Below are 15966 nucleotides of genomic sequence, written 5' to 3'. Positions count from 1 at the left end.
AGGCAACTACTAGCATGCTAACGTAATTAGATTAAACGGCTCAATATTCAAATGCCCACAACAGTTCCTTTCCCAAAGGACATTATGGGTGATGATGGGTCACTAAGTGCTCTCTCTCCCCAAAAGCCATCACTTCAATCTATGCTTTGCTATTTCTCTTCCACTCATCTTGGGTAAGTATTGGGAAGAAATAGTATGTCATAGTTCAGTATCCAACAATATACTGATAATATCATTTAAAAGAGGCAAACTCTGTTTAAGGATATATGAGAAACGAGCTTTGGGAAGGACTCATCTTATACCAACTTTGAGATCGAAGTGACACTGGTTCTAGGGGGAAAAACTCTTTAGAAAGTTAAACCAAAGCATCCTTCAAACCTTCTATCAAAAGGCATAACTTCATTGTTCAAAGTTGTATGAGGTATTAAGAGTCTCCTCCCATCAGGCAACATCAGATGAAAGGACTCTGCCTCTCTGCCTTGACAGGGAACTTCATCTCAACCTCTTGGAGAAGGGAAACACAGCCTAAATAACTACAGATTTGTCCTTGTCTGGCTGAATTCCTGTCTCTCACAACAGTCACATGTGAAAAAAGAAAGTCCTCCTCACAGGCTACACATAGAGGTCATAATGCATGAACTGAGACGCCAACAATTATAAACATTACGGTTGTGCTCCTGTTCCTTTGCTGGCTCTCAAATACCAAACACAGTATACAGCCCTCCCACCCCTCCCTCTGTTCCCCCACCTTGCTGCTCCCTTACAATACAAACCAAAATTTTTCTTCCACGACATGCTGATCAATAAAACATTTACGGACAACTTCAAGAAAATCTTTTGCTAATATTCTACTTATGGCATATTTCATGTTGAAGTTGCATGGAGACTGAAGAAAACATCCAAAAACTTCAGAAACCATTAGAAAAATAAAAAATTCCTCTAGTCCAACCTCCTGCTCAAAGCAGGGTTAGCTATGAGGTCAGACCAAGTTATTCTGGGCTTTATCCAGTCAGGTCTTGAAAATGCTCACATTTGGAGACCTCACAGCCTCTCTGGGCAACCTGTCCCAACAGTTAACTCTTCTTCAATCTTTATATTCAAGATTAGTGTGCCGACAAAGTTTTCAGGTTATAATTACCATTTCAAGAGATTGCACGAGTGATGTTTCTGGTTGCTGACGGGCAGGGGCAAGAACAGAGTCAGCAGGTCTTGAAGGCTGATATGCAACTGTCTGAGTGCTGCCCACAGTTTCAGAGGATCCTGATCTGTGGATTTGATTTGTCTCATTCAGTCTGCTACTCCTCTCTCCAGCAATTAAGTCTCTGATTTTACGTAGCTGCTCAATCGAAGCTTCCTTAGGGAAAACCAGGTGAGTTTCTCCCTGAAATTTAGACAAATTAATTCAGCAGTTAATGCAGGTTTAAGCTAGTCAGTGGTTTGTATCTATAGTTAACAGCTATATCATTTACTGGAAGTTAGCACGCTAAGGCTTGGGAGAATTCAGCCTTCAGAGTAGGTCCCTTACAGCAGAAGCTTATAGGTCCCTCAGAGCAGAAGCTATTAGATCAAGAACCTACAGTCAGTCTAGAGAAAAAGGGCTCATAACAACATGCTTTTGTCAGTAACTTATTTTGCAGGGCCACACATGGACAATGCAATTATGGTTTGGCAGAGAAAGCAGCAACAACAGAAATGAACAACAAATGCTCAGTTCTCACAGTACAGCAGTGAAACGCTAGGCAACACAGGAAGGTAGTCAATGTTGGGGGAAGAAGCCTCTAGAATGGCATCTGCTGAGAATTCTTCTATACCGGTATCTTTTAGGTTTTATAAGTTTTCAGATAGGAAATATTATTCTTATTGAGACTCGTACTCAGCTTGATTTCCGGGTTCTTATTTTTGATTGTTACATGATTACTGGTTGCGTAACAAAAGATTAGTAATTATCACAGAAGCAAATATCAGTGTATTTAACGTGAAGAAATAGGTTACTAAAAACATGAATATCCTAAAGCATTCATACTTTAAGAGTTTCAGTTTCTACCACTGCACTTCTAATATTTATTAAACTGAATAATTTGTTTATCCACAGTTACCTTAGGTCACCTGTCATTGCCAAGGCAGTGCTTCACTTTAACAGTTACAATCACCCCAAAACTAAATGGAATGTATTAATCCAGCAGAAGAGTCCTCATTTTTTAATTGAAAAAGTTGGCTTACCAAGCAAAGGCAAAAGAAGGAACAATTTTAGTTATCGCAGTTGAAGAGAAGTTTGTGAGCTCCAGCCCCAATTGACACAATAACCATAGGACTGAGCCAACATGCTCTTAAAGATCTGACAGAAGTCGGAGTAGCACTTTGTAACACGCTTAAAATGACTGTTATTACTGCTTGAGTGCTTCATTAGCTACACTGACTACCTCTTGGCTAAAACACATAATTAAAAGTCATTTCCTGAGCACCAGCATGAGAATAAATTCGCAGACCATTTCTCCCTCTGCAGTCACCATTTCTTTCAGCATACTACTTTTTTTTTTAATTAGGACAATTACACTAATTAACTTTACCCGAAGAGAAGGCAGAGGTCTCAGGACAGCTGGACCTAAATAACATAATGTATGTATCCATACAGAAGTGCAGCATCAAATAGACAAATTAAAGCAAAGCTAGAGCAAGAGCTTTGCACCATTAAACAGGAGTTGGGTTTTCTCCCCAGCTCTCCTGTAATTACAAAGGCTGCTTCTACTTTAACAAGCTTTGGCAGTTTAAATTCTACCAAGACAGGGTAGAACCTTGTGTCCATTTCAGGACTCAAAGGATTCTTTGAAATACATCTTTTTGACTGCAACAGAATCAAGATTCACTCAAGACTATTTTAGGATACAGTTTCATCACTGTTTTAAATGGGTAAAAGTCCCACCCTCCCACTAATTTCAATAGTCTGTTGCCCTCCACGGCTGTCATAACAACACCAGTGCTTCTGCACCTGCACTGTGAATTGGCTGAAAAATATTTCTTTTTTTTGTTTTGGGGGATTAATTTTTAATCAGATCAGCTTCCCTTATCTAACTCACTATGGGGCCACACAAGTCCTACTGACGGTAGGAACAAGCAGCAGAAAAGCAGGACTTTTTTTTTTTCCCCTTCCAAATGACAGTTTCAACACACAGATTTACACTATGGAAACTACTGTCTGATGATGCAGCCTGATGTCCACCTAACAGTGAGCTGCTACTAAGAGAAAGGGTTTTCTCCCTGTTTCCCACCATTTTCTTTGTGCCAGCATGGATATGTATCTGGCCATTAAGCGAACTAGTACTGCGCCTGAACAGCAGAAAACCAATCTTATCACAGATCAGCTTAGCTCTAGCTCCACCAGATTTCTGAAGTAGCCTCATCGACATTTTCTGTTGGTTAACTGCAGATAATTGCAAACAAGGATTGAAAGAAAATTAATGAAAATAGCAATCGACTTAAAAACTAGTGCCTTGCAACTGGAGAAGGCAAAGGAGAAAAAAAAATCCAATTTTAAATTTTAGTGTGTAAACTGAAGAAGATATCAGAAATGACTAAATTATACTCACCTCTTGAAACCCCATCTCAAATAAACATTCAACTGCTCCTCTGACAGGCAACAGCCTCGTGGAAAATGCTGGATTTCCAATCCGAATTAATCTATATTTTTCTTCATAAGGATTCCTGAAGAAATTGAAAATTTTAATTATGTTTGCAAATTAAGTAAACACTTAAAAGCTGGGTAACTGTACTAAGCAGCATTAGTCATTCATAAGAGATTTTTTAAAAGTTTAGTTTCAACCTATCTACAGCTTTGACTTAATTCACGTCCTTCTGCATTTAACTTTGAGAGTTACAAAATTGGTTCTAAAATTTAGTTTGCAACAAAGTTCATAAATATGTGTTTTGTAGTCCTAGCCAGGAGGGCTTAGTCTGCAGTGACACTTACAGACAACTTCACGCCCCCCCCCCCCCCCCCAGCACTCTGATTGAACTCCTCAGCTCGATGCTGGATGGTTTTAGGCCTGCCACAGAAGCTATGCTAAATTCCCTGGTACATGGGTGAAACTACTGTGGTCTCTTTACTTCTTGAAGGGCTACCTCTCAGTTTCCCTTTCCTCTTTCAGCTCTTCTAAACCTTTTTCTCCTGCTTCTTGCTTTAAAAGGAGTTAGCCCAGGACCCACTGTTCTCTGTTACATGGCACAGTTTTTGCAGGTGGTTGACAAACCAGATATAGACAGGGAGGGGCTGCTCGTACATCTTGAGTTGCTCGAAGACATCAAGGTCAGTCATACATATTGGTGTGTTTATACACTCTACGGAGCCACTTCGCAAAAATTCAACTATAATTAAGTCTTGATACCAATCTTACTGAGTTAGAAGAGAAAGGCAACAGAAAAACCAAGTTACTATTTTAGCATTACTTGTTATGCATCCACTAATTTTTAGGTGCTTAAATGCTAGCAGAATCAGGGCCAATGCAGGCTTTTATGTTCAACTCAAAAAACAAGCCCTCAAAACAAACCAACCAGCAATAAATAAATAAAAATCCGAGCCACTACACACTTATGTGAAAAGTAATCTTAGTTTTAAATAATGACAAAAAGAAGCGAGATGTTTTTGAGCTTCTATATTACATAACAAAATTGACTCACATGGCTCATCTTTGAGATGGCCCTGTCTGTAAGCCCAGAAATAAACTGCTGCATGTGAGTATTCTATGATAAATTGCTTCTCAAGCTGCGTTAGTAACCCAGCAGGAATTGCTGTTTCTGAAAGACGCCAGACAAAGCGCCGGACTCGCCAAGCCGCTGCCGCCCGCCCTCTGCCCGCCGTGCCCGGAGGCCCCTTCGGCACCCACGCACAGTCGAGAGCAGCGAGTCACGGCCGTGAACGGGGCGCTGGCCGTATGGCGGGACAGCCGAGCCCCTCGGACCCCGGCCCCACCGCCCGGGGCGGGTGAGGGGCACCCACCGCCGCTGCCCTCAGGGCCGCTTTCGGGACACAGCGGCGAAGAGCCCCGCCAGCTGCTCCCCACGAGAAGGGCAGGCGAAGCGCCGATGCCGCGGGGGCTGAGGCGGCAGGCTCCCGACAGCTAGTCACCCCGCGGCACCGCCCGCCGCCCAGCCGCCGGCCCGCCAACCGAACCCGGCCCGGCGGCGACAGGGCGGCGACCCAGGGGACGCGGCTGCCGGGGCGCCTCCCGCCGTGCCCCGCTCACCGGAGGATGTTGTCGGCGTAGGTGAGGAGCAGCCGCGAGGCCTCCAGGAAGATCTCTCGCCCGTTCTGGCAAAGCTCGCTCACGGCGGGGGAGCCCGGCGAGGAAGAGAGGCCCACGGCGGCCGCCATCGCGCCGCCCGCCCCAGCCGGGCAGCGCCGCCAGCACCACCAGTGCTGCGCCGGGAGCGCGCCGCAGCGCGCATGCGCAGTGGGAGCGGTGAGGTCACTGCCCTCAGACCCCGCTCCCCCGGCGGGGACCCAGAGCGGGGCCTTGTCCCCGAGCGGTCCGAGGTCGGTGACGTTACAAGAGCTGACAAACTACTTCATCGTGACGATTTTAACCACGTTGCAATCGATACCCTGATCCGCTTGCGCAGCTGGGCCTCCGGTTTACACGGGGCTCTGGGGAGCTGCCTCGGCGGGCGGTAATGTCGTAAAAGTAGATAAATCCCCTTTTACACCAGCGCCGCTTGCTTGCGCTCGGTCTCGGTGCGGCGCGTTCGGCCTCCCCTGGGTTGCAAGGATGGGAAGGCTAGTGCAGCTACTCGCCCCCGCCTTGGCACCTCGTCCGGCCCTGCCCAAAGTCTGTCCACATAACGAAGAAAAAAACGTAGCTCCGTCCCTGCTTTTTCTAGACGTCTGGTTTGTGCTATCAGTGAAAGAACTGCCATGAAGAATCTTGGACAAAAAGGTCCGCGGGGCGTTGCTTTCTTAAGAATGCAAGATTTAAACAGTTCCAAGTAAAAGAGGTCTTTAAAATGCAGTCTGGCTTGTGATTATTAGTTGACATTATGCGCTAGCTCTGCTGTCTGCTTCTGACAGGTCACTCTGCTCAGCTTCTATGATTTTTAAGAAGATGGTACCTATCCTTTAAAAAAGCTGACATTTAACCCAAGGTAATTCGCTTTTGTTGAGATTACAGTTATTACTCCCACTAGCATAGTTTAAAAGTCAGTAATTCAGCCCTCAAAATCATGGAATGGGTACCAAAGTAATAAAATTTTAATTTAGATGATGCCATGTTCCTTGGCTGCTGCTACAGCTTTTAGCTTCCATGCTTTTCATATAGGCACGTGACTGTTAATGTTGGCCGCTCTCTCAAATGTAAAGATTAAAGATACTGCTATACGTGTAATGTAAGCACATAATGCATGTAAGTAATGCTTTGGAGCTGCTCATAGCAAAGCAGTGTAAAAAATTTAGAAAACCAAGTGCCAACTTCCAACAAATTACTAACACCTTAAATGTTCGAGGAACGTTATTTCTAAAGGGAAATTAAATACAGCTCCTTCATTAAAAAAAAATCTATACAAGTGGTTTTTTTTTTTCATTTAATACTGCATTTCCCTCCTTTTGGCATCTGTGTGGTTTTTTTTTCTTTTTCCTGCAGTAGGTGCTTCAAGTCTTTGTTGATGAGACTTTGGCATGCATTTTATGCTCTGCTATGATAGCTCCTGGACTTCAAGTATGTGAAGTATGGTGCCACTGCCCGTCTTAAGTAAAAACTTAATTGTTCCTACATGTCATCTCAGGCATAGCTAGCAGCTTGGTCTCAGTTCCCATCATGCACTACGGTTTCTGCATCTGGAAGCAGCAACAAATAGTTTACTTTTGTATATTTGTGCTGTTGGTGTATTTGTACTTGTATTTTCAAGACACTCCTGTAAAGTCAGTGATCAGCTTGTCTTTCTTCACCTCTGTCTTCTCTACCAGCATCTCAGCCTGTGTGCAGGAGCACACTTTATCCAGCAAAGTTGAGAGCTGAAGAAGGATGGTGGTCTCAGGCATGCAGATAGCAGAACAGGGATCGGATGGGGATTGGGACTAGAGCAATGGAACAAAGTGCAGGCACGAAAACCGTGCCCAGGAATTACTTAAGGTGGAATACAAAATGGGCCTGGAAGAGACTGTAAGGTCCTGCAGAGCTCCGTCCGCATCTCTGTGCGATGGCCTTGAATTACATGATCGCGCCTTTTTTACCGCAGAGGTTTTGCCATTTCCTACCTGCTCAGTGCAGTACACATGCAGCATTGAGGAAACCGATGGGAAACGACAAGGTTTCCCTCATGACCGCAGCGTCACCCTCTTGCGTATTATTCCACTGAGAGCGTGGGTCTGTTTGGGGGTTTTTAGGTTTTTTTACTCTTCCTTTGCGGTTTTAAATGCGTGGTTTGGGGAAGGAAGTGATTTCCTTGCCTTTCCCAGCTCTCAGTGCTACCTAGGGGCCGCACTCCCTGCCCGCCTCCACCGGCGAACGCGGGGCCACGCCGCGTCTCCGCCTCCTCCCCACAGCGCCGCGGCCGCCCTCCTCCGCGCGCCGGGAGCGGGAAGCGACGCCCGGCCGTGCAGTCCACCGCCGAGTTACCGATTCTCGCGCCGCTCCTGACCAATCGGGACATCGGGGATCGGCTACAAAGCCGTCGCGTGCTCGCCCCCCCTCTGCCCCCGGTGGTGCGGCCCCGCGCCGTCGGAACGGGAGCGGGAGGCAGAGCCAACCACCGCGGAGCGGGGGGGGCGGGGAGCGCGGCCGGCGGAGGTACCGCTGAGGGCTGGGACGGGGGGAGGCGGGGGCGCTCCAGCCCCTGCCGCGAGGGGAGGGCAGGGATCCCCCCGCTGGCGCCGGCGGGGCCGCGGGAGAGGCTGCCTCCAGCGGAGCTGGGCGGGACGGCAATGGCGGCGCCGGGCGGGGTGGTGCGCGGGAGTCCCGTGGCGTCAGGGCCCTTCTCTGCGGGTTTAACTCCTGGTTTAAACGTTAAAAGTAGCTAAAGCCCTTTAAACACCCGGTGACGTCCAACAAGCTCTTGTTCCCGAGGAGAAATTGTCCTCCGGGTGTTTTTGTCTTCGGCGCGTGTAGTAGGTGACACGTTGCTTGGGCCAGACTAGGCCTCCTAATTGTCTTAACCCGGTTAATGGCATTTGGTTAAAAGCTGTGTGTGATATTAGGCATGCACTGCTTTAAAGGCCTCTGCGTTTAACTCTGCACTCTCCTCATAAAATGCAGGGTAACTGGCTCAAAACAATTAAAACGACTAATTTGGGTCAGAATTTAAAGCAGCTTCCTTTAAAAAAAAGATGTGCATTGGTAAGCGCTATGTTTAGCTTTATATTTTTTAATAATGCTGCTGTGTGCTTGTGCTGCCACAGGAAGAGCAGGTCTGTGTGTTTTAGCAGGCATGCGTTAGCCCGCCGGCCGCACACAATCCCCGAACAGCTCCCTGTGTTTTACCAAAGGCCAGGCAGTGCCACGGTGCCCCTTTTGTGAGGCAAAAAGCCGCGCAAAGACCTGTCGAAGCCTGTATTGTAGGCGTTGACAGAGCTGTGCTGCAGCCTCTGCCCTGCTCCAGTGTGCCGGACACGTGCGATCAGACCAGCTCCCGACCAGCTTTGTTGGGAAAAGTGTTTTCTGTCAGAAGATTGTTTAGTACATAATTTATTTTTATGGTTATTTCTATTCGATTACAAAATTAAACATCACAATAAGTGATGTTCTACCCATAAGTGTGAAATGATTGCAATCTGAAACGCTTTTTTGTTTATTTTACAAGCCTTTGAAGGTGCCATTGTGGTACATCTTGCTCAAACGCACTTGAGGTACTGTCCCCTGACAGTCTAAATACCCCAAGGCTGGTAAAGGGTAGGTGGAGGTAGAAAGATGAGGAGTCTTGTCCAAGGTATGTAGTCGCCTTGGTGACAAAACCAGGAAGAGTTTCCTGACTCCTCCTGTTCTGAGTTTTCTAGACGGTTCTGCCTGACATAAAGGTTGAGGTGACAACATCCTTAACATGATAATGGTAGGACATACAGGTGAACACACACTTTCTCCCTTAGAAGAATGAAGCTGTTAATGCTCGTTGTTGATACCTCCAGCCAGCTGGTGGTTAAAGCCCCGGGGGGAGTTTTGCAGCAAAACCAGAGTGCCTCATGGTGGTGCAAAGTCATGTTCATTAGCAGCTTAAGCTAGAAGAGCCCACTAGAGGCATTCACAAAGTGAATGTGTTTCTATGCTCTATCTGCCATAACACACACTATTCCTGATTACAGACATGGAAACTACATCCATTTCTGCAGGGTTGAAAATAGGCTTTCATGTAAAAAGCAGGTTACTAATTTAGCATTGGAATGTTTTTCACATTGGCTGCTTTATTGTTGTCTTTGTCTCTTTTTTTCCTCCCAGGTACAGGAATGTGCTTGAAGTGATTGATTTCCACCATGTTCTCACAGTGCTCGCGGGATCTATTAAAGATTGCAAATCTTCATCTCCGGAGTCTGAATTTAAATCTGCGTTTACGAAACCACAGAAGAGCTTTCAGCAAGTCATTGCCTGCATGTCGAAGGAAAGTAGTTGTTACAGGTATTGGCTTAGTGTCCCCTCTTGGTGTGGGGACTCAGTTTGTGTGGAAGCGCCTTCTCCAAGGAGACAGTGGGATTGCATCACTAGATGGGGAAGAATATGCAGGCATCCCGTGTAAAGTGGCTGCTTGTGTGCCAAGGGGAAATGAGGAGGGTCACTTCAGCGAAGAAAGCTTTGTGTCGAAGTCAGAGATCAAATCCATGAGTTCTGCCACTGTGATGGCCATCGGTGCAGCAGAGCTAGCAATGAAGGACTCTGGCTGGTCTCCCCAGTCTGAACAGGATCGCTTAAGTGCCGGTGTGGCAATTGGGATGGGAATGGTTCCGCTGGAAGAGATTTCTGATACAGCCGCTTTATTTAAAACAAAGGGTTATAACAAGGTCAGCCCGTTCTTTGTCCCAAAGATTTTAGTCAACATGGCAGCGGGCCATATCAGCATTAAATACCAACTGAAAGGGCCGAATCATGCTGTGTCAACTGCTTGTACCACAGGCGCACATGCTGTAGGAGACTCCTTTAGATTTATTGCTGCTGGTGATGCTGATGTCATGTTGGCTGGAGGGACCGAGGCTTGCGTTAGTCCTTTGTCCTTGGCTGGATTTGCAAGAGCTCGGGCCCTCAGCACGAGTTTTAACTCCAGCCCTAAAATGGCATGTCGACCGTTTGATTCGCAGAGAGAAGGGTTTGTAATGGGAGAGGGTGCTGCTGTGCTGGTCTTGGAAGAGTATGGACATGCTGTACAAAGAGGTGCTAGGATCTATGCAGAAGTTTTAGGTTATGGACTGTCTGGTGATGCTTGCCACATAACAGCACCTAATCCAGAGGGAGATGGTGCATTCAGGTAAGAACTATATGTTGATTATTATGGCTGCTTCGTATGTTAATTGTAGTGGGTACATTTGTTTCTGTTATTGTATGCTTTTCCTAGAGAAATGCTCAATCTTGTTCAATCTTGAATTAATATTCCAAAAGCCTGAAAACTTAATCTGAAAAATGAAAGAGCTTCTCGTAAGATTTTGCCCCAATTTTCTTTTTTTAGTAACAAGGTGAAGGACAGTTCTTGCTAGAATCAGCCTTTTTGCATAGAGTTGCGAAAACTCTATGTGAAAATATTTTGTGCTTGGTGCCTACAGCTGTTCACACAAATAAGTCTCAATGGAAACCTCTTTTTTAAGATTTTTGTGGTATGATAGAACCTTTTGAGGTTCTTTTTCACCCTTTGTCCATAGAGAAGAGAGACCCCCACTGCAAAAGCAGGTCATGTCATCTGAAAGGGGAATAGCATTCCTAAAGAAATCCCAAGTGATGAAAGCTGTAGAGCACTTGGAGGATCTAGTTTGTTAGAATAATTACCGTACATGTAATGAGCATTAATTGTGGCTATTTTTATTTAGAATAGACTTCAGCTCTTCATAGGAAAAGTATTTAGGTCATATGCCGGTGCTACAATCACGTTTAAATACTTCATTCTGATGCAGCTAAGAGTGTTGGTTCTGTATAGCAGAAATACACTTTAGCACTGTTTAGTGAGATCGTAAATCTTCATCATTGTTAATCTCATAAAAAACGGTTCACAAGTAGATTATATTAATCTAATCTTTATCATTGACCTAATTAAATTGTCGGTTAAATTACATATGTAAGTTTGTGAGCTTTGCGTAGGCTGAATGCTATTGCTGACACTGGAATCTTTAGTAAAGATTTAGTTTGCATTATTCTGAATGTATGTGAATATTTAATACAAAATTCAATGTATCACTGCACAAATAGATCAAACTTGTGCATGGTATTATACAGCTATGTTTGCATCTTTATTGAGTTAACAGATTTTTTCAAGAAGTGTAATATACCAGGTTTCCCTCTATGTTATTTGATTCATATTTAATTGTTCTGCAGACTTAGGTGTGAGTTGAGTAATCAGGAGTGTCTTATCTCGAATTTTCAGACTTGTTTACCCTTGAGATGATACAGCAATATATTGTAACAGAATTTTTGTATATTTTATGATTGCAGTAGCATATAAATTGAATTCACAGTGGGAAGTAGTTGAAAGTTAATCTTGGTAGCTCCAAAATGTTAAGCCTTTCCACCCTTGAGATGAGATAATACATTTAAATACAGTCTTCAAACCAGTATTTCGTTACTGCAGTGGTGTATGGATTAAATCTGGAATGTATATGCTTTTCTTACTTTTCTGTAGGAATTTTATTTGCCATGTCAAAAAATTTCAGAGGAACATATTTTTTGTCATCTTCTAATAACTACTTCCGTTGGTTACTAATACATATGTTGCAATAAACCTGCAGGAACGGAGAGGCAAAGCCAAACTCACGAGTGTGGATATAAAGCGTGTTCTACACAACTAATCTGTTTTCTCCTTAAGTAAATATGTTGCTTGCAGCTGACATATTTAACTAAACTTATGTATCCGTTTCCCTCATGGTTGATCAGTAATCTTTTTTGCCTGAATGTTGGCTCACTGTCTAGAGACAGTGATCATCAGTCGCCTCCAACCTAAGGTAAGCTGGATGCTTCTGAGGGTAGAAAGCTGTGCTGGAGACATTTAAATTTGTCCAGCAGCCTGTGCTATCTTCTTTTTGAGCTTCCTTTTATTTACTTATTTTTCATAAATTTCAAAAGAGTCAGTGGTGTTTTGCTCAGAGATACTTTGTTAAGCTGTGTGTGCAAGGAGAGATGTGTGATTCATCTCCTTCTTTCTGTGGGCAATCCGTGAAAAAATGGAGCTGTACCGATCCTTCTGCAGTTTTCATAAAAAAGTGTGTTTTATAGAGGCAGTCACAGTCCACAGGTCATCAGGATCAGAATGGAACATACGGTGTCAAGGTAGAAGAGAGTGACTTTCAGTAATTTTCATTTTATACATAGAAATTGGTGCTATCTCCTTGACATCTTCTAGCCTCTGGAAAGCATGCAAAAGAAGCTCGCGAGGAGGATGACTGCAGATTTTTTTCTTTCATTTCCCAATATTTTTGTTTGATAGAGCAATTTTTTTTTCCTAATTCCCTAATAATGTAAATAGGGGAAATAAAATGTAAAAACTAGGGAATCTTCTTTTCACTTACAGTGGGAAGGGGGATTTCCTGGACCATTGTACTGAATGTTACATTAATGCGTCGCTACAGTAGAGAAACTTCAGTGGAGGGAACCTAAATTTTTGTAATAATTTCAGGTATTTCTCCTTCAAATGTTTTCAAATTTTGCATTGAAAAGGGTCTTTGATATATTAATGTAGTCTGTAGAGATTGTTATATCTTCTTTCTTTTTGTATTTTTCCCAACTCTGGAATTTTTAGCAGCAAGTTTGATTTTATAGTGGGCCTCACGACTACTGTCTTTCTCGGGTGGCTAAATGTAGATGCTAGTGTGTTTAGTTAGATGAATCCATCTCTTGTCATTTACATCTCTGGTAAAGTATGTCATGCAGATTTTCACATTTGATAAACATTTTAAAACGTGCTATACTTTTGCTTTTTGTTCGTACATGTGTGTTAGTGACAAAAATATAATGGGAGATTCAGCATTCTGTCTTCCTTTTTTCCTTAGGTGTATGTCTGCAGCAATAAAAGATTCTGGGATCAAACCTGAAGACATAACATATGTCAATGCACATGCAACTTCGACACCTCTAGGAGATGCTGCTGAGAATCAAGCAATCAAGAGACTTTTTAAAGATCACTCACGTAATATTGCAGTTTCTTCAACAAAAGGAGCAACGGGACATCTCTTGGGGGCTGCAGGAGCTATTGAAGCAGCTTTTACTGCACTGTCCTGTTACCATGGAATTTTGCCACCTACTCTAAACTTACAGAAAACAGAGGCAGAGTTTGATCTCAATTATGTTCCATTAACAGCTCAGGAGTGGAAAACTGAAAAACGGCGTATAGCACTCACAAATTCATTTGGCTTTGGTGGTACTAATGCAACTTTGTGCTTTGCAAGTGTTTAACTTATGCTGTGCATGTTGTGAAAAATGGCACTGACAGTGATTTCCTGTACTGCCACCCTTGGTGTGTACTGTGATCTTTTCTCAGCTTTGAGAATTCCTCATTTGATACGTAAGAACTTTACTCACCCTAACATTTACATCAGTAATTCTTTTAGAAAGAGGGAACTTCTTTTACTCATTTTAATAAAAATAAATAAAAGACCTATTCTTTGTGTGGTAAAGAAGTTTTTGTTCTTGGCTATAAGAGGAGGCATTGATCATTCTGTGTTTTTACTTCATTGGAATAGATGTTTCATATGCACGTGACAAATTGTTCGGAAACATTTATGCAGAAGGGAAGCTGGCTAACAAGTTAGGACTACACAGTCGGGACTTGATGACTTACTGTGTGATGATACAAGGTTTATGACTGAGCTCCCCTTTGTTACCTGTTCCATTTACAATTCTGCCTTTCTCCTCATCGTAAGTTGTTTCAAATATCATAGACTTATGCACATTCTTCACAGAGAGGACATTCAGGAGACAGTAATATAGGAGTTCATGAGATTTCTGACAGTGGTTCATTTTCTTTTCACCTTCGTTCATTTCCGTATGTTGTGTTACCTCATTAGCCATAGTGTGGAGTGGTAACAGTGAAGGATGCATACAGCATGGCCTATACATTTTTCATGTGGCACAGGGATAGAATTAGATAGAATCACCTACTAATTCTGTTTTGTTCTGAAATTTTGGACAAGAATAGCAAGGTAGATATTCAAGTATGGTATGGAGATTTTAAAAAATAGTTATACAGAAAGGAGAAAGACTCTTGAAACCCCTAGCTGTTCTGCCAAAATGGAAAAATAGAACTAGCCAAACTTGGAAAAACAATCTTTTAGTAAAAAAAAAAAAGCATATGCAAGAAATAAATCTGAGTCTTGTGTTGGGGATGAGAAAGGGGAAGAAAGAGAACAGGAAAATGAAATTATACCTAAGGCTGACATATTGATGGTGGTTTAGGTTGTCTCTTGCAAAGAACAAGTAACAGACTTTGGCTGTTCCTTCTGGCACCTTAGCCAAGTAGTGCCTCGATCGACAGTGCAGATGTGAGTGAAGTCGGACATCCCTATTGATGGGTTAGTTTATTAAAAGACTTTTCACCAATTTTCTTTTTGAAAATGTCAGTCTTAGCCTTTGACCTGTGTAAGTAGAGGCAAAGTACCTCAATGGATTTAAAATAAAGGATGTATAAAATAGCTATACTATAAGTAGATTTCATTCTGGAAAGAGATTACTAATGGGCTATCATGAGGCTTAGCAGTACCCTAAAACCTCATTATTTATACAAATGGTCTGAATGGTGATATGGAACAGCATAATTTTTGCATTTGCTATCTTTAGTAAATAGAAAGTTAAAGAGAATGATGAGAAGAATGCAGTCAGAGAACGATTAAGACTCTTTCAGAAGCTGAACTCATACAGAACAATGCAGTCTAAAATAGATTAATGAGTAATAAGCATGAAAGTAGAATAATATATTGCCAAAGGGAAAATGTAAAAGCATATAAACTAGAGTGAGTATGGGAATTTGCTGTCGGGAAAAATACCTACAAGCCTCTTGGCTTGTGATAATTAATAGTAGCAGTACAATGAATGAGGATCTGGATTGTATGCAATATAAAAGGCAGAATATAAAATTCAACATTACTCTTTGCAAATTATATGCAATAATGAATTGATTTAAAGAATTCAGCCTCCAGGAGAGAGCTAGCAGCAGGATTGTGAATTTGGAGGAATAATCCAGTGAGTTTCTTCTGAGAAGGTAATACTTTTTCAGGTAGTTGTAATCCAGGGTGGAATATGGGAAGACTAGATAGTGCTGCACTATTGTGGAACTGAAGCCCAGTCTAACTAAACTCACCCAATCTTGTTACATAGCTGCAGACCTGTAATTAATACTGTGACAGAGAGAGATGCTTCCCTTTCCCTCTGATAGCAGAGATCGTGGCCCCAGGAGTGTTGGATGCAGACTCTTGTGTACCAACCATGAAAAGACAGATTATACTGTCACAGAGAAAAATAAAACAGAAACTGAAATGATTAAAAGATCTTTCTTCTCACTTCAGTTCATTGCAATTTAATCATGCGCTGCAGGTAACCTTTAAACCATGAAAGCTTTGTGACAATAGATATTTTAGGTAACTAAAACCTATGGATAGTTTGGATAATTATGGATAATTTTAACAGGCCTAGATTATGGATAATTTTAACAGGCCTAGATAGAGTAGTAAATAGTGTGCCCTCCAGGGAATTAAGATTATTTAAAAAATGAATAGAGCCTAAGTTTAACCCCTGTCTATTTGAATTTTGTTTGTAAAGGTTTCATTTTTATGTACTTGTTTGGAGTCATCTCTTTTTATCACATACCCCACTG

The 15966-nt window shown here is 42.8% G+C and overlaps 2 protein-coding genes across 14 annotated transcripts in view; one reads left to right on the top strand and one right to left on the bottom strand.

Moving 5' to 3' along the window:
* NGLY1 (N-glycanase 1) overlaps positions 1–5453 on the bottom strand; it is a 35847-nt gene extending 30394 nt beyond the window's left edge. For 4 of the 6 annotated variants that reach the window (XR_012672629.1, XR_012672628.1, XM_075143393.1 and 1 more), the window contains exons 1-3: positions 5238–5453; positions 3585–3699; positions 1139–1381 (exon numbers count right to left, since the gene is read on the bottom strand). Coding sequence is in view for 3 of the 6 variants with exons in the window: in XM_075143393.1 (XP_074999494.1) it covers positions 1139–1381; positions 3585–3699; positions 5238–5365 (486 nt within the window). In the remaining 3 variants the exon portion in view is untranslated. The remainder of the gene's footprint in view (positions 1–1138; positions 1382–3584; positions 3700–5237) is intronic. The other 2 variants (XR_012672630.1, XM_075143394.1) reach the window with 2 other exon arrangements.
* Positions 5454–5581: 128 nt separating this feature from the next.
* On the top strand, positions 5582–13758 carry OXSM (3-oxoacyl-ACP synthase, mitochondrial). 8 transcript variants are annotated; one of them, XM_075143400.1, is made up of 6 exons: positions 5841–5927; positions 6059–6132; positions 7442–7772; positions 8782–8827; positions 9411–10428; positions 13151–13758. In XM_075143400.1, the coding sequence occupies exons 5-6, from the start codon at positions 9446–9448 to the stop codon at positions 13551–13553; spliced, it is 1386 nt and encodes a 461-aa protein (XP_074999501.1). In that variant the 5' UTR covers positions 5841–5927; positions 6059–6132; positions 7442–7772; positions 8782–8827; positions 9411–9445; the 3' UTR covers positions 13554–13758. The 8 variants fall into 8 exon arrangements, with proteins under 8 accessions (XP_074999504.1, XP_074999500.1, XP_074999502.1 ...); XM_075143399.1 differs by lacking the exons at positions 5841–5927; positions 8782–8827 and adding an exon at positions 5586–5661; XM_075143396.1 differs by lacking the exon at positions 8782–8827.
* The last annotated feature ends 2208 nt before the right edge of the window (positions 13759–15966 follow it).

Source organism: Calonectris borealis, chromosome 2, assembly GCF_964195595.1.
Source record: "Calonectris borealis chromosome 2, bCalBor7.hap1.2, whole genome shotgun sequence".
Lineage (NCBI taxonomy): Eukaryota > Metazoa > Chordata > Aves > Procellariiformes > Procellariidae > Calonectris > Calonectris borealis.
The sequence above is the reverse complement of the archived record's forward strand: the minus strand, read 5'-3'. Positions and strand labels throughout refer to the sequence as shown.

Bases quoted from the DNA above. Each gene is read 5' to 3' on its own strand.
- OXSM (XM_075143403.1), top strand. From the start codon at position 9,446: ATGTTCTCACAGTGCTCGCGGGATCTATTAAAGATTGCAAATCTTCAT. The intron at 10,429-13,150 runs GTAAGAACTATA...TTTTTTCCTTAG, and splicing joins GAGGGAGATGGTGCATTCAG to GTGTATGTCTGCAGCAATAA.